Source organism: Podarcis muralis, chromosome 13 (genome assembly GCF_964188315.1).
Source record: "Podarcis muralis chromosome 13, rPodMur119.hap1.1, whole genome shotgun sequence".
Lineage (NCBI taxonomy): Eukaryota > Metazoa > Chordata > Lepidosauria > Squamata > Lacertidae > Podarcis > Podarcis muralis.
This window is the reverse complement of record NC_135667.1, coordinates 28,792,847-28,813,497: the sequence shown is the minus strand read 5'-3', so window position 1 is coordinate 28,813,497 and position 20,651 is coordinate 28,792,847. Positions and strand designations below refer to the sequence as shown.

The 20,651-nt window shown below is 46.9% G+C and overlaps 1 protein-coding gene across 3 annotated transcripts in view; it reads right to left on the bottom strand.

The window, feature by feature from the left end:
* The window catches only part of ORMDL3 (ORMDL sphingolipid biosynthesis regulator 3), a 32,479-nt gene extending 13,529 nt beyond the window's left edge, over positions 1-18,950 (bottom strand). Inside the window, exons 1-3 of one of the 3 annotated variants that reach the window (XM_028702743.2) lie at positions 18,762-18,949; positions 7,098-7,155; positions 2,799-2,990 (exon numbers count right to left, since the gene is read on the bottom strand). In XM_028702743.2, the coding sequence (XP_028558576.1) occupies positions 2,799-2,972 (174 nt within the window). In that variant the 5' untranslated portion in view covers positions 2,973-2,990; positions 7,098-7,155; positions 18,762-18,949. Of the gene's footprint in view, positions 1-2,798; positions 2,991-7,097; positions 7,156-18,761 lie in introns of all 3 variants that reach the window. The other 2 variants (XM_028702742.2, XM_028702741.2) reach the window with 2 other exon arrangements.
* Positions 18,951-20,651: the final 1,701 nt, after the last annotated feature.

The following is a 20,651-nucleotide window of genomic DNA, read 5'->3' as shown; positions in this document are numbered from 1 at the left end:
TTGTTGCCTCCTCCAACACTATCGCATCTTTCTCTCTCTTTTTGCCACATTTTTTCTTAGATGCACCTTACATCAGGGGCAATGAAGGGACGCATTCTGTCATGGGGGGGGGGTCTTCCAAGGGCCACATACCAGTGGTGGATGAGGCCAAACTCTTGCCTACATCCAGGCATGCAAGCAGACACATTTCGGTCCAGTAAAAATCATGAGACAAGGGCGCAGAGTCAGCTGAGTGAGGGTGTGTAGCCTGGGAAGGGTGTGTGGCCTGGGAAGGGACGTTAGGGCCAGGCAGAGATGTCTTGAGGGCCAAATCCAGCCCCCCAGGCCTGAGTTTCCTCACTCCCTGGATTTAGATGAATGCATATGCTTTGGAATACAACCACTGTGTGGAAACAAAAAACAGCAAGTGCATCTCTCTACGCTGACGCCGTTATAAAAAACCCTCCTAACAATCCTGATCTAGACACCCTACAGGGCCAGCGACACGTTAAATATATCAGAGGGGAAGGAAGCCAAACAGCACATAGCTGTCACTCTCAGTTGTTTTTACTGCTAAAGTGAAGAAATAATTGCATGCGGAGCAGATGGGGTGACCCGCCGGGAGAGCTGCTCCCCACCCCCACCGCCCCTGACTAGATGCAAAATGATGCACCACTCTGAGCACAGGGCATAAGCCAGCAGGCTGCCATGTCTGCGCTGAGATAGCGTCTGGATATTAGGCTAAGCAGATTAAGGTTAACTGAGGGTTTGGGGCGGGGGAGGAGATGCCCAGAAATATGGACCAATGTTAAGGACGAGGGAGAATGAGCCCCTGCTAAGGCACACCATAGTCATCATCCTTAAAATTATATTATGGCTATTTCAAATTGTAGTTTCACACCTGCTCCTTGTGCAGCCTGTTTTGTGAGCTTTAGTTCCCCATCTGCAGTATACAGTGGTACCTCAGGTTAAGAACTTAATTCATTCTGGAGGTCCGTTCTTAACCTGAAACTGTTCTTAACCGGAGGTACCACTTTAGCTAATGGAGCCTCCCGCTGCTGTTGCGCCGCCGCCATGCGTTTTCTGTTCTCATCCTGAAGCAAAGTTCTTAACCGGAGGTACTATTCCTGGGTTAGCGGAGTCTGTAACCTGAAGTGTCTGTAACCCAAGGTACCACTGTACCTTTAAAACTGTACTACAGCACTGTGAACTGTCACAGAATGCTGGGAATTGCAGTTTGTTTTCAGGTTGCTGAAACCCCCTATGATCAATCCCTCTTTCCCAGGGAACTCTGGAAAGCCTAGCTCTGTTGAGGGTCTCCTGTTAACTATCAGCATCCTTAACAAACTACACTTCCCAGAATTCCTTAGGGGGAAGCCATGACCTTTCAAACTGGTGTAATATTCAAACTGGGATGTTCTTTTTGTTTTCTGAATGGGTTTAGGGAGGATTTTCTCCCCTTAACAGTCTCAGGTTTGCACAAAACAAAAGCAGGAGGTGGGGTAGAAGCATGTATGAGGTTTCTCAGACGGCTTAAAAAGGTAAAGGTACCCCTGCCCGTACGGGCCAGTCGTGTCCGACTCTAGGGTTGTGCGCCCATCTCACTTAAGAGGCCGGGGGCCAGCGCTGTCCAAAGACACTTCCGGGTCATGTGGCCAGCGTGACAAGCTGCATCTGGCGAGCCAGCGCAGCACCCGGAAATGCCGTTTACCTTCCCGCTAGTAAGCGGTCCCTATTTATCTACTTGCACCCGGGGGTGCTTTCGAACTGCTAGGTTGGCAGGCGCTGGGACCGAGCAACGGGAGTGCACCCCGCCGCGGGGATTCGAACCGCGGCTTACTAATTCAGACGGCTTACTAATCCTTAATAAACCCTGTGCTCCACCCCCCACTCCCTTCCTGCAGCAAGCTTTAGTGGTCCAGAGTTAATTTAAACCATAGTTTCCCATTACACCTGAACTGGGAAACTGTGGTATAACCACACTCAGTGAGTGAACCAAGATTAATCCATGGTTTCCCAGATCAGGCATTGAAGTGGTTTAAAGTAATTGTGATAGAAATGCTAAAAGCCGGTGCATGGGGGTGGTGCAGGGAGCATGCAAGCACCACACTGGTTCTTGGCATAATACATCACATAGTTTCCTATGCTGAGGTTGTCAAAGCTGAGCCAGCTGTGTGCCTGTATATGTGTGTGTGGGGGGGGCACATTTGCAGTACTGTATCTTTAAGATATTGTAAAATGGACACTGACTGCAAGAACAAGATAAATGAAGTCAGAAAAGAGGTCTCCGTTAGAAGCATTTCACGACTAAAAGTGGATTGGTTTGCAGATATAAAAACCACCACCACCAAGACCCTAATAAAAAATAAATGTCTGTTATACCTGGCAGGTAGGCACAACAATGCTTAGGATGAATCCACAAACACTTTTTTAAAATAGTGACTGTCTGCTCAGCTTGCATGCTCACAGCAACAATCCCATCCTTGGCACTGACAATTTGATGGATCTCTCTGGACAATCCAGCTGATAGCGTCAGACTTGCATCTAGATGGATACTTGCCGGCTGCCTGGTCTAGACACCAGACATTCATATAGCCTAGGTGGCCATTTCTTGGAGGGCTGAAGAAAAGGGCCAGTTAGGGAGCTCTGGAGGGCTGTACTTGGCCCTGGGCCTAAGATTCCCCACCCCTGTGTTATAGGGAGTACAGGGGGTGGGAATTGTGTTGGCTTCCCCCTCCCTGCGCTGCCTGCAGAAGCACCCTCTGCCTACAATGCCCAACGCCGGAACTCAAAGCTGCTCCCAAAGGGGCTCCCCGTACCATGTTGTGGATGATGTTGGTCAGAGTCCAAACCACAGAGACGCTGAAGAAGGGGATGCTGAGGAGGATCACGTGCAGAAGGCCGATGCCCAAGACGTACGAGAGCCAGATGCCCCGGCTGTTCATGACCCGGGTGTTTGGGTTCACTTCGCTGTGAGCTGTGCCCACGTTCATCTCTCCAGCTCGGCGGCCCTGCAAGAGAACACAGAGGGACACAGATGGGTTAGCAGGATGAGGGAAAGCTCCCAAATAGGGGGAAAAAAGACCAGGGCTGGGGGAATCTGCGGCCGTTTGGAACGTTGCTGGACTACAGCTCCCATCATCCATGCCACAGCTAGGGCAGATGGGGGCTGTAGTCCAACAAGGTCCGGAGAGTTGTGGGTTCTCCAACCCTGGAACAGGTGGCTCCATCTGTTTTTGGCCTGGGTCAGTTTTTGTATTTTTCCATAAACCAACCCTGATATCGTTAAGCCTAATTATCCCACCAAGGGGCAAGGCTGATTCAGAATGCGGCTAGGTGACGGCCCTTATAGATGCTCAGTAGCAGATGTGCCAGATGTTGCTGGACTTCAGCCACCCAAGAAGCCCAGCCAGCAGGGTGAATGATCAGGGGAGACGGGAGCTGCAGACCAAGATCATCTGGGCAGCCACATCCCTGTTCAGTTGGCTTCCTGTAGACCTGGGAGGCCATCCTGTAATTCCCTTCCTATGGATACTATTGAGTTGTGACTTTAATACATAACAGATACCACCGCAGGGACGGTGCATAGGGTCCTATCATTAACAGAGCTCGGATTAGAACTCTCCAGCCGATCAAAACACATCGAGGCATCCTTAAATACACGCAACACCCACAACCCTCACACTGACGGTCACCACAATCACATAAGCACACTGCCATTACGTATTGATTTTATCTGCGGCACACGGCGTGTCTTTACCTTGGAACAGCATGCCCTGCCGTGCTCTGGCTTACGAAGGTGTGCCGGGGCCAAGCGGGGCATGAAGTCATTCACATCTTTAACCCTTGCATGGCCGATTCCCTCTCCCACAACAAATAGCCAAGTGGGGGGGAGGGGGGGAGCTGGAGCAATACCTTGGCATGGGGAAGATCATCTCCAACCCTGTGTGCACCCCACTGTGGTTATGCTCCAAATCAAGAGGGGGCCCATCCCTGTTGCTTGCACCACGTGAAACCTCCCTCCTGCTGCAAAGAGAAGGAACGAGTGCATGCGCACACCCAGCCCAATTCAAATTTTGACTGTAGCAAAGTGCAAAGGGTTTAAAGCACCACAGCTGCAATCTGGTTCAACCCCTGCAGGAGTTGCTTATTTTTAGGTGGGGTGGGGTGAAGAATCAGCCGCACGAGGGCTGGCTAGCCCCATCTAGTTTGGGCCCTAGCCACAACTTGCCAGCGCAAGGCAGAGCCTCCGATTGCAGAGTAAATGAATACATGCATATAGCAGATGGAGCAATGTTTGCTCTCACAGTGAATCCACTTGTCCTGACGACAGAACAGCTGCAACTCAAAGGCAGAACACACACATTAGGCAACGTTTCCTATTTAGATAAGAGGGCTGGCGAAAGGGGTGGCAAGGAAGGGATGGCGCTCTGGCAACCGGCACTTACATGTTCTATGCGCTAAGGTCAAGGCACATCCATCTCCCGCTCAATATTTAACTTTGGGGGGTGGGTGGGCGAGGACCAGCGCACAGACTCCGCTGCCACACACACACACACACACACACACACACACACAGCATCGTAATATTTTTAAAAAGACATCTCCACCGCCTCTCCAGTGAGCATGACTAGGGGCACAGTTATACAGGAAATAGGGACCAGCCACAGGTTTCAGAAGGTGTAAGAAGTTTGAAAACTGCCTTGGTTCCGACCTCTTCTTTAGTAATGCCATTCAGCATCCATGCAACACTTTTGAATGGGCATGGGATGCTGGCTTACTCCAGAGTCACACCACTGCCCCACCTAGCTCAGTAGAGTCTACATTAGCCCTCACAAACCTGGCGACCTCCAGATGTGCTGCCTGGGGCCAAAGAGTTATAGTCTCAAACACTCGGAAGACACCAGGTTAGCAAAGGCTAGCAATGGCTCTCCTGGATTTCATACAGAGGTCTTCCCCATCCCTACCTGGAAATGCTGAGGATTAAATCTGGGACCTTCCGTTTGCAAAGCAGGTATTCCTACAATGAGCTACATACAGCCACTCTCCGCTTTGCTTAAATTCTTCTCAGCAATCCTTACAAAGCAGTCCCATAAATGAGCATCCAATTTGCATGCAATGCAATCGCAGCTGTCAGAATATGCACATTGCACTTAACTTCTTCCTACTCTATCCTAGGAGTTTCCCATGGCACCCATTTCCAAAATGTCTCAATTATCTGTTCTCTACAGCGAATGTGCCCTAATTATCAAGGCAGCTGCAGTCCGGCCTCTTGCATCATTAGGCAGCGTGGACACCAGATGTTCACAAATGCATCTAGACTTGGGCCTGAGCTGTAGTTCTGCCTTCTGCATTGTCCTGGCCACTTTAATTTTTTTTTGGGGGGGGGAGGGAGAGGGAGAGAGCGAGAGCACTTGCTTCTGTAGCTGTTCTGTCCTTCAAGCTTCATGTAATCTCAGTCAGATCCCAAACATCTGGCCTGTCTGTGGGCTGCTATCTACGCAGCTGGGATGCAAAGTCAGACACATTTTCTGTAGCTATTTATAGAACCTCCCATTCTAGGCTGAATTTACCCAACAAGGTCCTTCACCTGCACATCAGCCTGCTTGACAGTAGGACACAACCCACTCACCCATTTTTAAGCACAGAGCATTTTTTCTAGTGGTGTTATCCAGACACCAATATTGTTTTTAAGAAAGAATAATCTTGGACTGACACGGTTCTCTGCTTCTAACGTACATATTCATACGTTCCACTTTTCTGGCTGGCGTCTTGGGTTTCCCCCATTCTTATACAGTGGTACCTCGGGTTCAGTACTTAATTCGTTCCGGAGGTCCCTTCTTAACCTGAAACTGTTCTTAACCTGAAGCACCACTTTAGCTAATGGGGCCTCCTGCCGCTGCCGTAGCACGATTTCTGTTCTCATCCTGAAGCAAAGTTCTTAACCTGAGGTACTATTTCTGGGTTAGCGGAGTCTGTAACCTGAAGCGTATGTAACCTGAAGGGTATGTAACCCGAGGTGCCACTGTACACCTGAAAAATCAATAGCTGGACAGCATTTCCATGGATTTTGTTCACTGCAGTGTGGATTCCCCATTGATCTAGTAGTTTGTACACGGAGGGAGGACCACAGCTCAGTGGAAGAGCATCTGCTTTGTGTATGAAATGTCGTGTCTTCAATTCCCGGCATTTCCAGGTAGGACTGGAAATTTCCCTGTCCGAAACCTTGGAGGAGCGGCTAGCGGTCAGTGCAGACAATACTGAGATAGTTGGACCAATTGCCTGACTCAGTCTGCTTCCTGTATTACTTGCTGTTCACATTCTTGTACAAGTAAGAACATGATACCTGGTGCATAAGTTTTCGTTCCCAAAGGGAGTTCTACAGGTAATGTGACCAGCAACAACATTTCTTTATTCACCCTTCTGATCCGAGATCAGCATATGAAGCAGGCCAATAAAAGGCATTATCAGACACTACTTCTGTCCAAGAGCTTCTCTCTCTCTCTCTCTCTCTCTCTCTACACACACACACACACACACACACACACACACAACCATCGCCCCTCTCTATTCATGAACATTTGCCTTGCAGAGGCTCCAGCTATTATCCCGGAACTCTGGCAGCAATTGGGCGTTAGTTTAAAAGACCAATTAAGAAAGAGAGAGAAAATACCGAGCTATAAAAATTAACAACCTGTTTCGGCAAAGCATTTTATGAGGCTTTTTAAAAATTTGCAAGTGGAGTTTTGTTTTACTGATGACTACAGCACGGCGCAAAGTCGTGTCCCCGAGCAGGCAAATGTGTGTTAGGAGAGGTAAGGACCTGACAGCCCTGAAACCTAGCCTTTATTAGCTCTGTGGTTATGGTTAGGTGGGGAGGGGACTTCAATTGTCCCCCGAGGCTTCAAAACTGGGATTGCACAGGAAAACATCTCCTTGCATTGGAGAGCAAAGTTCAGATTGCTGAAGCAATTTTTCTTTTTCTTTTTTCTGCTCGTAAAAGACAGACACAACGGAGCGGTTTCCTGACCGAGGTTTCATACCACCGCAGCCAACCAAGGACTTGCGCAAATATGGGAGAGCGTTTGATAAGCTGTCAAACTTTAATCCTTGCTTACCTCTCCAGCAGGGCAGAATTGACGTACCAGAGTGGAACTAGAGACAGCTCCCGTTCTGCTTAAATAGAAAGCGGGGTGAGGGTGGTGGAGGAGAGAGAAAGGAAAATACATTGTTAGAAGCAAAACAAAACAAAAAAAGGAAAAATGGTGTGCAGCACGCAGAACCCCATTCCCCACTCCCAAATCTCTGTCTGGGCTCAGCCATTAGTGATGGACTGATTGACAAATGGTGCTTGGGAAGAGGTGCTGCAGGGTGGTACTGTAAATTGTAGGTGGGTGGGATTTAGCACCCCTTACCCACGCACCCGTATTGCTGTTAAAATGAGAAGGTCCTCCCCTTTTGCTGTGTTTATTGAACAACTCGTTTCGTTTCTTACATTTCTATTCCGCCTTTCTCTCAGGTGAGTCCCAAACGGCTTATATACGATAAGTGATAACATAGCAGAACATCACAACCACAGCGAAACGATTGCAAACCACCAGTAAAACACAACTGCCTTCTATGAAACACTATTAACAAAGCAACAACAACAAAAAGGCGAAACAGCACAAATGCAAGAAAAGTCGTATGATAAAATTCACAAAGCATTACAGTGGTACCTTGGTTCTCGAATTTAATCCGTTCCAGGAGTCCTTCGACTCCCAGAACGGTTCGAAAACCAAGGCGTGGCTTCCAATTGGCTGCAGGAGCTTGCTGCAGCCAATTGGAAGCCACGCCGGATGTTCGGTTTTCAAAGAACGTTCACAAACCGGAACACTCGCTTCCGGGTTTGTGATGTTCGGGAGCCGATTTGTTCGACAACTAAGCCATTTGACTACCAAGGTACCACTATACAGCACTCCTAATCCACAAAACAAAACAGTGGTACCTCGGGTTACATACGCTTCAGGTTACAGACTCTGCTAACCCAGAAATATTACCTCGGGTTAAGAACTTTACCTCAGGATGAGAACAGAAATTGTGCTCTGGTGGCGCGGCAGCAGTGGGAGACCCCATTAGCTAAAGTGGTGCTTCAGGTTAAGAACAGTTTCAGGTTAAGAACAGGCCTCCGGGACGAATTAAGTACTTAACCCGAGGTACCACTGTATTAGCAACACTAGCGAACAACCAAAACTGAAACTAAGCACTGTTGAATTCTCTCTATATATTTGAAACACAAAGGAAGCTGCCTTATACAGAGTTAGACCTCTGGTCCAGCAAGGTCATAGAATCACAGAATTGTCGGGTTGGAAGGGATCCCCAGTGTCATCTAGTCCAGCCCCCTGCAATGTAGGAAACAGTATGGTGTATACAGATCCCCAGGGTTTCAAACATGGATCTCACACACCCCTACCTGGAAATGCCACAAGTCGAAACAGGCACCTTCTGAATGCAAAGCAGATGTTCTACCGATGAGCTACAGTCGTTCCAGTTGAGCCACAGCCATTCCCTTAAACCGCCTGTACTGCATCTGCTTTGGTATTTAACCCCACTGGGTTGGATCCAATGCTAGTTTTCTGCTCAAAACAGGCCCATTGAAGTTAATGGCCACGACTAACCTAGGTCCATGAATTTCAATGGATCTGCTTTGAGTGGGACTTTTTCTAGTTTGGGCTTGAAGCCCGCTGTTTCTTCCCATCATTCAAAACATGGCAGTCCGGCTTCTTCTGCCAGCAAAGCCACACCTCAAACCCAAACGTGCATGAACTCCCAGTGGGGACCAGTCACACCGTATGTACCTGCCCCTTGCAAACAATGCAAGAAAACCCTTAAAATGATCACTTGAGATAAGATGGACTTTCTGCTCTGCCCACCAGGAAAAGCAATGCTACTTTTATTTATGCAGCTGCTTATCCTGGGATGAAAGACAGGCAAGCCAAGAACCTGTGGCCTTGCCAGGGTGGGAAATACTCTTGCCAAGGTTGCCAGGCGACGTTTAGCTTGGCAGGGTAGCGAGCTGTTCAAACGTGCGAGTTGACGCCGCAAATCCTGACCATTGCAAATTCCTATGAAGTGAACGCAGCAATAAATAAGCATAAAATAAATAAATGTAAAGAGTTACACTCCCATCCACCCCAAAATATGCTGCTTACACATGCACTGATACCAGAGATCCTTGAAAACTCTTGTGAATCATCAAGTAGCTTTGGTGACGAGAAGCGCTTACTGCCAGCGACAGCTGGTTTAGCAGCTATGGTCCTTCCTCTGCAGAGAAGGGTCTAACTTGACCACTGTACTTGGGGCTGCCCTTGAAGACTGATTGGGTTGTATTTTTTAAAAATGTATGTAAGGTAAAGGCAAAAGGTAAATGACCCCTGGGCGGTTAAGTCCAGTCAAAGGCGACTATGGGGTTGCAGCGCTCATCTCGCTTTCAGGCCGAGGGAGCTGGTGTTTGTCCACAGACAGCTTTCCGGGTCAAGTGGCAACATGACTAAACTGCTTCTGGAGCAATGGAACACTGTGACGGAAGCCAGAGCGCACAAAAATTCCGTTTACCTTCCCGCTGCAGTGGTACCTATTTATCTACTTGCACTGGCGTGCGTTCGAACTGCTAGGTTGGCAGGAGCTGGGACAGAGCAATGGGAGCTCACCTCGTTGTGTGGATTCGAACCACTGACCTTCTGATCAGCAAGCCCAAGAGGCTCAGTGGTTTAGACTACATCACCACCTGCATAACCTGCCTGTGGACCAACGGGTGATGGGTAGACCATACAGTGGTGCCTCACAAGACGAAATTAATCCGTTCCGCGGGTCTCTTCGTCTTGCGGTTTTTTCGTCTTGCGAAGCACGGCTATTAGCGGCTTAGCGGCTATTAGCGGCTTAACGGCTATTAGCGGCTTAGCGGCTTTAAGAAAAAGGAAACAAACTCGCAAGAACTCGCAAGATGTTTCGTCTTGCGAAGCAAGCCCATAGGGAAATTCGTCTTGTGGAACGACTCAAAAAACGGAAAACCCTTTCGTCTAGCGAGTTTTTCGTCTTGTGAGGCATTCGTCTTACGGGGCACCACTGTAAAAACTGGCAATAGATAACAATAACAATAACAATTTATTATTTATACCCCACCTATCTGGCTGGGTTTCCCCAGCCACTCTGGGGGCTCCCAAGAGAATATTAAAAACACAATAAAACATCAAACATTAAAAACCTCCCTAATCAGGGCTGCCTTCAGATGTCTTCTAAAAGTTAGATAGATGTTTATTTCATTGACATCTGATGGGAGGGCTATAGATAGCTATAACTCCATTAACGTTTTGGCAGGGTTGTTGTGCTGGTCCAGCACATCAAAAATAAGACCTAAATAGTACCTTTTCAGGTTGAAACAAGTTGATTTATCACAGGCCTCTTTGCATCTGGAGCAAGCCCATTACAAATCAGGATTAGTTGGTTGTGCAAAGTCATTCATGGATCTGCTCATGTCAGTGCAGTTTAAGTAAACGCAACAGCTAGATCCTCTGGGCTGAACTGAATTTTAGGGCACTGAAGTTGCATTCTTAATGCCCAGTATTCCTACTGATGTTGCCTGTTTAGCAAATGAAATGAGCCACAGGAAAAAGCTCGATCTGTACCTGGAGAGCCAGACAGAGCACCTATTCTGGGAAGCTATACTGGCTTTCTTGTTTTCCTCAAGGATAGGGACCCCTTAGGCCTTTCAGGCGCTGCTGCGACTCCCAAAACCCACTCCCCCCCCCCCAGCAACCACAAGGCCAATGGCCAAGATGGAAATAAATGGCTACAGCTAACCCGAAGCCTGAAAGTGGTACAAATGGTCATTGAGGATGTTGTTCTAGTTAACAGAAACATGGGAGATGGGAGATGGAATCCAGGAACACCTGAAAAACCACAGGTAGTCCTCCATCCCTCTTCTAGGACTGCCACAGCCATCAAGAAGACATTCAGAGATGGCAAGTAGTGGCTGGCTCTAAGGGCCCTTTATTTTTATGGGGGCACACAGTGGTTCGTTCCACTCATGTGGAACCATATTTGGGATCCAAAAGGGAACTCTCCCATATCAGCTGAAGACACTGGAGCTTATAGTTTTGTTTGTTTTCGCAGGGTCTAGTGCATAGCTGTCAACTTTCCCCCCTTTTTAAGGGAAATTCCCTTATTCCGAATAGGTTTCCTCACAAGAAAAGAGAAAAGTTGACAGCTATGGTCTAGTGGGGTCTTTCCTGGCTCAGCTCGCAAGCATTCACAGTGTGCGTTTTGAAAGCAAGCTAAAATGTGGTGTGATGGAGGTTTTTTTGACAGCGGGGTACTCATCCTGCTATCATTGTGTTTTGGGGCAGGCTGGGGAGAAAGAACGCTTCAAAACCTTTGTCAACCAGAGATGACAGCATGGGAAAGCAATGTCCCTATATCACACCAATTTCACTTTTTCTCTCCAAAAGACCTGCTCTTCGCTTTTCGGATGCCTCTCCCACCATTCTAAACCAGCTCCATTTCAGAATATGTTTTTGGAGAGGGGTTGGGAGAAGCAGGTTCTTCGATAAGATTTTGTTCATGTTCAGATTCGGACTGCAAACAAAAACCCGGCCTATTTTGACAGTGTTTGTTGTGGTTAATTTTTAAAGCCTCTGATTGCAAAGGATAAATAAGTGATCGTGTTAAAAGCTTTCAACGGCGACAAGGCTACATATGAAGTGAACTCCATTTAAGGAAGAGTGTTCATTAAAAGTCTTAGGAACCATCAGAATGGTAAATCTGGCTGCATATAGTGAGAGCACAAGTGGCGCTGGTGGGTAGCAAATAAACAGCTGGAAACAGCTGGCACCAGAGCAAGCATGCCTGATGAATGCGCTCCTGTCTCAGGTTACATTAACCAGAGAACTACAAGGACAGATGAGGCACTGAATTTATTAACTTTGCATTGAAGCATGAAATGAGGACAGGAGACCCTGGATCCAAGCAATTTCTCAATAGATACACATTTATACTTATTTGTCATGTGTTGTGTATTTGGGGAGGGGGGGGGGAGAAGTGAGTGAGAGACAGAGAGATCATTTTGCGTGAAACTCTAAAATAGCAAAGGTGTGGTTTTTTTTTAAAGTGGCTATTTTTTAATGCCTCGTAATAACAATGTTCGTGATGAGTCCCTTCTTTTAAAGGAACACCAACAGGACTTGTTCCTTTGGCATGCAAACTAGCACAGATGGCCGTTTGCAATGCCATCCTAGGCATGCGTACACAGAAGTTAGACGGGCCCATCATAACCAAATGCCATGGAATATTGAGAGGTCAGGGGTGTGGCAGTGGTGGGGAGATGGAATGAACTGGCTGGAAGATGACTGCAGGGACAGATAAAGGAAAGATGGGGAACTTCAGGCCTACAGAACAATCTCAAAACTCGCAGGCATATTCTCAAAATTCTCACTCATGTAGTTTGCCCACCTGTCAAATTTGGCCTGCGAGGACGCTCTTGATAACACTATGGTCTGTGGAGCCAAAAACGTCCCACACCCCTGATATAAAGGGCAGAAGGAACAAGTCCAGCTAGGTCACTTCCTGGTTTACGCTGAGCAGCTATTTTCGAATGTCCCCAGAGACAGAACTGAGAACTGCCCATAGACGCCAGTAGAGAAATCCAAGGTTGTAACTCAGCTAGGGCTAGGTATCAGTGTGTCTGTCCACTTTCCTCACTGTCTCTCTCTCTCTCACGCACCAAAAAGGCAGCAACGAATGGAATAGTTTCCAACGCCGCTAATGCAAATTTCAAAGCAAATGCAAGACCACTGTCCTTATACTTCCAGGCTGAAATTGGCTGCATCTGAGAGAGAGTGACTATGGACAGTCCTATGGACAATCATATCAAATACTGCAGGCCAGACTCTTGATTGGTTTCCAACAAATCTGCATTGGTGTCTGCTACTTTAATCCCCACATTGCAAGTTGGGCAACAACAACCCCGCAGTGTAGTTCACTGCTACATTCCTATTGCAGCTTGGAGAGCTGTGCTGGAGAAGAACAGCTTTCAGCAGCCCTGTAAAGTAGACCCATTGCTGTATTTCAGGCCACAGATGGGACTATTTGGCCTCCAACAGCAAGCCAAGCACCCAGCTGCCTGCAGAAACCTCATGCTCCATTAACTTGCAAGCAGACTGGTTCCATTTTTAAATGTAAAAAAACCCACATTTTTCTCCATTGCACGTGAAGTAGAAGACCAAATTAGAACAGGAACTCGCATATGCATTTGATGGTAACTTTTATTTTTCAACCCCCTCAGCTGCAGGTTCAGGTTACCAGGGATAACCTGCAACATTTTGTTGCAGGGCTTTGATTGTTTCCCTCTACAGTGGTACCTCAGGTTACAGACGCTTCAGCTTACAGACGCTTCAGGTTACAGACTCCGCTAACCCAGAAATAGTACCTCGGGTTAAGAACTTTACCTCAGGATGAGAACAGAAATCACACGCCGGCTGCACGGCAGGCCCCATTGGCTAAAGTGGTGCTTCAGGTTAAGAACAGTTTCAGGTTAAGAAGGGACCTCCAGAACGAATTAAGTTCTTAACCCGAGGTACCACTGTGTTTCCAACATTCCAGACGTGAGTGTTGTTGCTCTGAAGCTAACAGGAAGAAAGTATTAGCAGGCTTGGGAGAACTCCAAAGTTTGCAGAACTTAAAAAATCCCAAAACCTTTTATGATACAAACTTCAGGAAAGGAAAGCCTGGGGTGGTGGGAACCCCAGAAACAGCTCCAATAAGAACTAGGCATGCTTAGTGAGCGTGGAATACCAACGATTTGGGGAATGAGGGGGAATAGAATGGCTGGAATTCTCAACAGGGAACACTCCACACTGCAACATTTTGTTGTAGTTTCCAGAGTGGCGTTGGAAAGAGACATGTATGCCCCAGGCTCCCTAAACAGCACCATGGATCACAAATCTGTTTTAAGTGGTCTTTGTATATACTCCTATTGAAGGTATTTTGGTTTTGCTCAGCCTCTGCGCTCACCGAGCTAAACTTGTGCAACTTGTGTTTCAGCCAACCAGAACAAAATACAAGAGTATTGAGACTAGACTATATTGGGCAGCTTATTTCAACCAAAAACTGAAACCTCCAGATCTAACATTTCGATGTCTTTATTTGCTAAGCTGTTTGTTTAAGCAACTGCCTTTGATTTCTTAAGTCCTGGTTTTTATTTGAGGGAGTTTAATTCATCAGTCTCAGTTGAGGATCATTTTGTATTGACATAATGTAACTGTTCTATGCAAATTTAACTAGGCTTGAGCAAGCTAATCTGAGCAAGGATACCAATTTAATCAAACAACATGGGTTGTGTAACTTTTTAAAGGTGGTTTCTTTTTTAAGGAAATAAACATCTGACCATATTATTGCAACAATATGATGACAGTAAACCATGATTAACTGCAAGTTGTCCCACAGACAATTATTAACCACAGCTCGTTCCTCCAAACTTTACTTTGTTTTCATGTCTTTGCAGCTTTGTGAGCATCCAGGGTGGATTGGGGTGGCCTGGCTAAACAAACCATGGGTTAAGGAAGGGTGCCAGGTTTGCACGTAACACCAAACCCTAGTTAAAACAAATAAAACGCTTGTAATCGAAACAAGAAACTATGCATTCGGATTATGGTTTGTTGGTGGCAAACAAACCACCGTTAAGCTGCTGAGCAGGGTCAAACAAGCTACGAGTTAATAAACCTCAGCTTAATAAACTATGACCGATCATTGTGAGGAACCAGGCCAGTTTCATTCTAAGGGATCGAAAACGAATCTTCCAATGTCAATAATGCCTTATCTTGCACATACCTTGCACAGTTCTGGTGTCGCCTCAAAAAGGATACCGTAGCGTTGGGAAAAGGTGCTAAAAAAGGCAACCAAACCATTCAAAGAGCTGGGTAACCCCCCCCCCCCGAGTTAAATGCAGTTTAAAGCTCTCTTGAACCAGAGTTTGGCTGTGCTGGAGGAGCCTGGACTGAGGATTCTTTAACTTAGCTCGATGGCAGAACACAGGCTTTTCATGCAGAGAGTGCCATGCTCAACCATCAATTAAAAACCTTTCTGGTGGCAGGGCAGGGTGAGATCCTGCAGTGTCACACTGCAATGCTGGGTGGACCAATGGTCTGAGTCAATTTGCAGCTGTGTCATGTGTCCCTAGATCTCCTCCATCCCTTTGTCCTGCCACCGCCTCTGCCCATGCATGGTGCAGTAGTCACACTTATTTGCTCGTCTCATCCTTGCAAAGTGCACCATAGGACAGGATAATTAAGGGCTCTTCTTATTCTGGTGGCTGGTGATTCTTTAACTGCAGCATCACTTGTGCCTCAAGCTGGTGCTCTTTGGACTATTGACTTGGCTCTTTCTAAGTGACCTTTTTGCAGCATGACTCTAGCCATCCCACTCGACTGGAGAGAACCCAAAACGTCTGGATAAACAGAATCATGTTGGGTCACACCCAACAGCATTCTGCTCAAGACTTGTTGAAAATAATGGACCAGCGTTGGCCATGCCCATTCGTTCCAGTAGGTCTACTCTTGCGTAGGACTAAGACTATACACAACCCACTAAAGCTATACTGTGGGCATGGAGGAAGCGAAGGCAGCACACAGTGCATTCACAGATAGGATTTCTTCCATAAAGGAAGTTAGGGTCGTGTTTCAAACTCCAGAAATAGCAGCCTCCTTGTAGCCCATCGTATTCTCAATTTCCAAACCTTCCCCCCCCCCAACAGGTATGCGATTGTAAACGGATTTCAACAGCTATAAAATAAAAAAACATCATGAAGGTTTATTGGGGGTAAAAGGAATGGCCAAACACTGGGGATGAAGCGGAACTAGTTTCGGACAAGCAAGTTTATTCTCAATAGGCATTGTCTTTTGCAGTCAATCAAGAGGAATTAGGTTGTTTGAAAGGATCCAAAGCAAACAATAGACACATCATCTACCACATGTTGGATTAAGGTACCCCCCAACCCACAAAAAATAAACCAAACCTATCTTTCCCAGCTTAGTAAATTCCCACTTCTTAGACCCAAATCTATAACCTGGGCTGCCCAAGCGAAAGTATGAGGCAGGGTAGAATTCCAAGTCAGTATTTATTTACCAGATATATAAAGTTGCCTTCTAGTACATATTCCTCACAGGGCAGTTTGTCTGTCATTACACAGTTATTACAGCAGCCTTTTTCCTTTTGGAGCTACACGTGGGCGGGTGGTGCCATTTTTCATAGAGCCTTGCAAGTAAACAACTACAGTAGTTTCTAGTCCAGCCCAGTCTCCAGTGTGCTAATAAGCTGTTTGCATGGAAGCCTTTCATTTTTAAGAACCTTATACGAGTCAGACCACCTGTCCACACTGACTGGCAGCTGCTCTCCAAGGTTTTAGATATGGGGACATTCCCAGCACCATCTGGAGATACCCAGGGCTTGAACCCGGGGACATTCTGCATGCGTAAAGTGACAATAGCCCTTTTGGTTTTTTTACACTGGGGAGTGATCTGCTTTCCTGAAGTCTGCCACAGTATATCCTCTGCCACCTTACTCCACTGCAAGACTATATCCAAACTAAGTGACAGCTGAAATAACCATCTCTGCTTTCCCCCCTTGCTTTTTTTGGATCCAGTCTTTTGTTCAAATCTCTCCCCCCCCCCCCCCGCCACATAAACACAATGGTTTGAAAACGATGTGCAACGCTCCAAGGAGGACTGGGTGAGAGCGATTGTGAATAGTTCCCAAAAATAACATTTCTGCCATATATAGTCAACATTTGTCCTGCTTCTCTTGGAACTGAGAATATGGATAAGAGGTCAGATTTGTAGGGAAGTTCCACTAATGGTTTCACTTTCCCGATCCTTTCCTGCTCTGGGGCTTTCGGCTAAAGATATTGCATATAAATTGCAATGTTTGCCTCCAGATTCTCCAACCCATTGCAAATAGATTCCAATTTGCAAATAGATTCCAATTTGCTTTGGTTAGCTTCTTTGCAATGCAAATCGTCTTAAGGTGCCACAACACTGGCCTATTAGTTTCTACTGCCCTACATTGTTGGGCACATCTACAACCCTACATATATTGATGTGCCATCAAAGAGTGAAGTCGCCCTGTACACCATGTACTTAAAAGCGCTCCTACGCCACTTCAACAGTCATGGCTTTCCCTAAAGAATCCTGGGAAACTGTAGTGCTGGGAATTGTAGCTCTGTGGTGGGTCTCCCATCTCTGCGCTCTCAATAAGCTATAGTTCCCAGAATTCCTCAGGGGAATAAGCTATATTCCCCAGAATTCTTCAGGGGAAGCCATGACTGTTCAAGTGACATATGAGCACTTTTAAAGTGTATGGTTTGGACCTCACTCTTTCATGGCACAAACTCAATACGGTCCACACTTGCTCTTGAAGGAACCCAGTAAAAACCACAAAAGATGTTGCACTATGTTCTGCTGCAGAACATATGGGAAAGGGAGGTACATTGAGCAAAGGCAATATTTAATTTTATCCATAGCACCACAGGGGTTTTTGATCGCATCAGCATATGAATCTCGGGGTGAAATGGAGTACTGCCTTGAGGCAGATGAGCTGATAGAGCTGGCTGCTTCAGCAGACGTATCAGAGATGGTGAAAGAGAAACCTGCTTCCTGTCCTATATAGAAGCTGGGTGTTCCAAGGAAGTCACACATATGCTCCCCACACCTCCAACAACATTACAGAGAGCTGTACACATTTTCTGTACAAACAAACTCCCCAAAACTCTAGAATACAACATAGCCATCTAGGTCACATCCATGCCATAGGTTAGCAGCCATAGTTTCTCATTAAGAATCCTGGGGGCTGTACTTTGTTAACGATGCTGGGAACTGTAGTTCTGTAAGGGGGTCTCCTAGCAACTTTCAGCACCCTTTAAAAACTACAATTCCCAGGATTATTTGTGGGGAAGGCGCAACTGTTAAAGCAGTTTGAGTGTGCTTTAAATGTTTGGTGTGGATGTGACCTCAGTGAAACTTGCTCTTGCTTGCTTGTTTTTTTGCAGACACTTGGGGAGATTTCCATCCCCTCTCCCCTTCCTGTCCTAACTCCTCATGCTTTCCCGACAACCTTCAGGCTTCTTGGCTTAAGTCAAACAGGTGCACACGCTAAAACGCAGCAGCAAAGCTCGGTGCAGGAGTTTTAAACAAGGCCGACACTAGCAATTCCCAGGCTCCAAACTAAATCGTGGGCTCAGATACCCAGAAAGGTGTGTGCGTATCTCGAACCCACAACATTCAGCACCCGCTTCTGCTGGGTTAGACTTTTCCACTCACTCTTAAATTAGGCCCAGCATGTCCAAAGCGGGAGCAAGCACGTCACTCCCAACTTCAGAGACTCTGTCGTTCTCCTCCCCAGGCTACATTTTAAAAGCAACCCACCAGCTTCTCTGAACGAGAGCAGCGCTCCAAAGCGTTCACACGTACACCGTCTCCCTTATCAACACCCACAGCAGCTGTTCTTAACCCACACACCGTTTCCCCGAAGCAACTGTGCAGAACCGCTTCCCATTTACCATATATTTGCATCCCTTCCTCTCCGAGGTGCTTCCCCCCTCCAGGCCCAGATTTTTTAAAACTTCCTTCGCTTGGCCGCCCACTCCTTCCTTGGCATATTTACAAGCACCCTCCGCCCCCCAGCTGTGATTTTGGCTGGAGCAGACGGATCCCTTTCTCTGCCCCACCGCCACCCCACCCCCCATGCATTTCATTTACCAGCAGGGACGGCTTCCTTCCTTCGTGGCCCCCAGATCTGGGCTGCCTGGAAAGGCAACGGCGGTGGGGGGCGGAGGGGGTGCACGAAGTGGGGGTCTTCCTCTCCCTCGAAAGCCCCGCTCCCCGTAGCTCACACTTCTCTTCCCAAGAGCTGACAACACAGCAAGGAGCTCTCGCAAGCACCGCCTCTCCGGACACATCATCACCAGCGGACGGTGGAGCATGCTGGGAAATGTAGTTCTCCAGGGAGCCGCTAGTCCCAAATTCCTTCCAATGAGCTACGGGCTCGCAGGTGTTTTCTGGCTGCAATCCTGCGCCGCCTTTCCCCATTCAACTAACTTCTGGGGATTACGTCTGTGCAGGCGGTGCAGTTATTAGATTGCACTGTCTGTGATCCCCTGTACAAAATGATGATGATGATGATGATGATGATGATACCTTCAGTCAATTTTAGGGTTGCATTTTAGTCTTTGACCCTGGCATGCTTATAAAGAGGTAAGATGCACTGTTTGAATGGAACTACATGCCACGAGGAAAATGCGGGATTCCCAGCCCCCCCCGTGGCAAGGCTAGGGGAGGCAGGATAGGCACTGAGGAGGTGCCTAAAGCTGCAATCTCAACTCCACTTGCCTGAGAGTAAGCTCCAGTTTAATTTAGTGAAACTTAATTCTCAGTAGAGGCGATTACAGCCTAGGAAATTTGGAGACTCTCTCCCCAGTGCAGAGACATCAACCTCCAGTGAAAGCTGAGTTGCATTCTATCACAGACGTCTTTTTTATGGTACATTTCTGATGATTTATGCTCGTGAGGTTATACACATTTGTGATGTGTGGCCATACACAATCCCATTGTCACTACTATTTCCACTTGCAAAAGTTCCAGGACAGACATAGTGCTTTGTGTCCAATGGGTACATGCCCCATAGCTTCTTGCTGAAATCCTGTAACTTTTTATACTTGCAGATATTCTGTGGGGCTTTTCCTTCAGCTTTAGTGCAGGAGTCGCCCTCTAGATGGCAATAAGGTGGTACCATTGGGGAATCATTGCAAAGCAACCGATAAAGCAGAATGATTCATGTGGATGGTCCACTATAAATCCACCACGAATGCTCTATTGTTGCATCAGTGACATGTTTCAGTATATAACCACCAAACACCCCCCCCCACCAGTCTGAAGTGGCCCAGAGCCTTCTTGGAGTGCAAAACTCCCTCCCAGGGGACATTTGTGTGGCTCCCATCCTTATCAGTCTTCAAACAGGCCTTGAAACCCCTTTAGTTTCACTCTTGCTTTCTGTGAAAGGAGATGTGCCAAAAACTATGTTGCTTAAATTGTTGCAGTCTCGGCTTTAAACGGTTTTGAATTGTTTTACTGGACTTGACATGCTGGACTGTAGAGAGAGCTTTAGACTATTGCTTTAGTTTTATCATCTTAATTAATTGATCTTTATCTGTAGTTCATGTTCTAAATTTGTACATAATCTGCCTTGGGAGGACTTTGGTCTGGAAAGGCAGCATGAAAATACTACTGACAAACAAGCAAACAGGACTGCCAACCTTTTTTTTTTTTTTAAATCTGGCCCTATTTCAGCAGCTTCTTGAGAGAAAAGCAATGACAAACCTAGACAGCATCTTAAAAAGCAGAGGCATCACCTCGCCAACAAAGGTCAGTATAGTTAAAGCTATGGTTTTCCCAGTAGTGATGTATGGACATGAGAGCTGGACCATAAAGAAGGCTGATCGCCGAAGAATTGATGCTTTTGAATTATGGTGCTGGAGGAGACTCTTGAGAGTCCCATGGACTGCAAGAAAATCAAACCTCTCCATTCTGAAGGAAATCAGCCCTGAGTGCTCACTGGAAGGACAGATCCTGAAGCTGAGGCTCCAATACTTT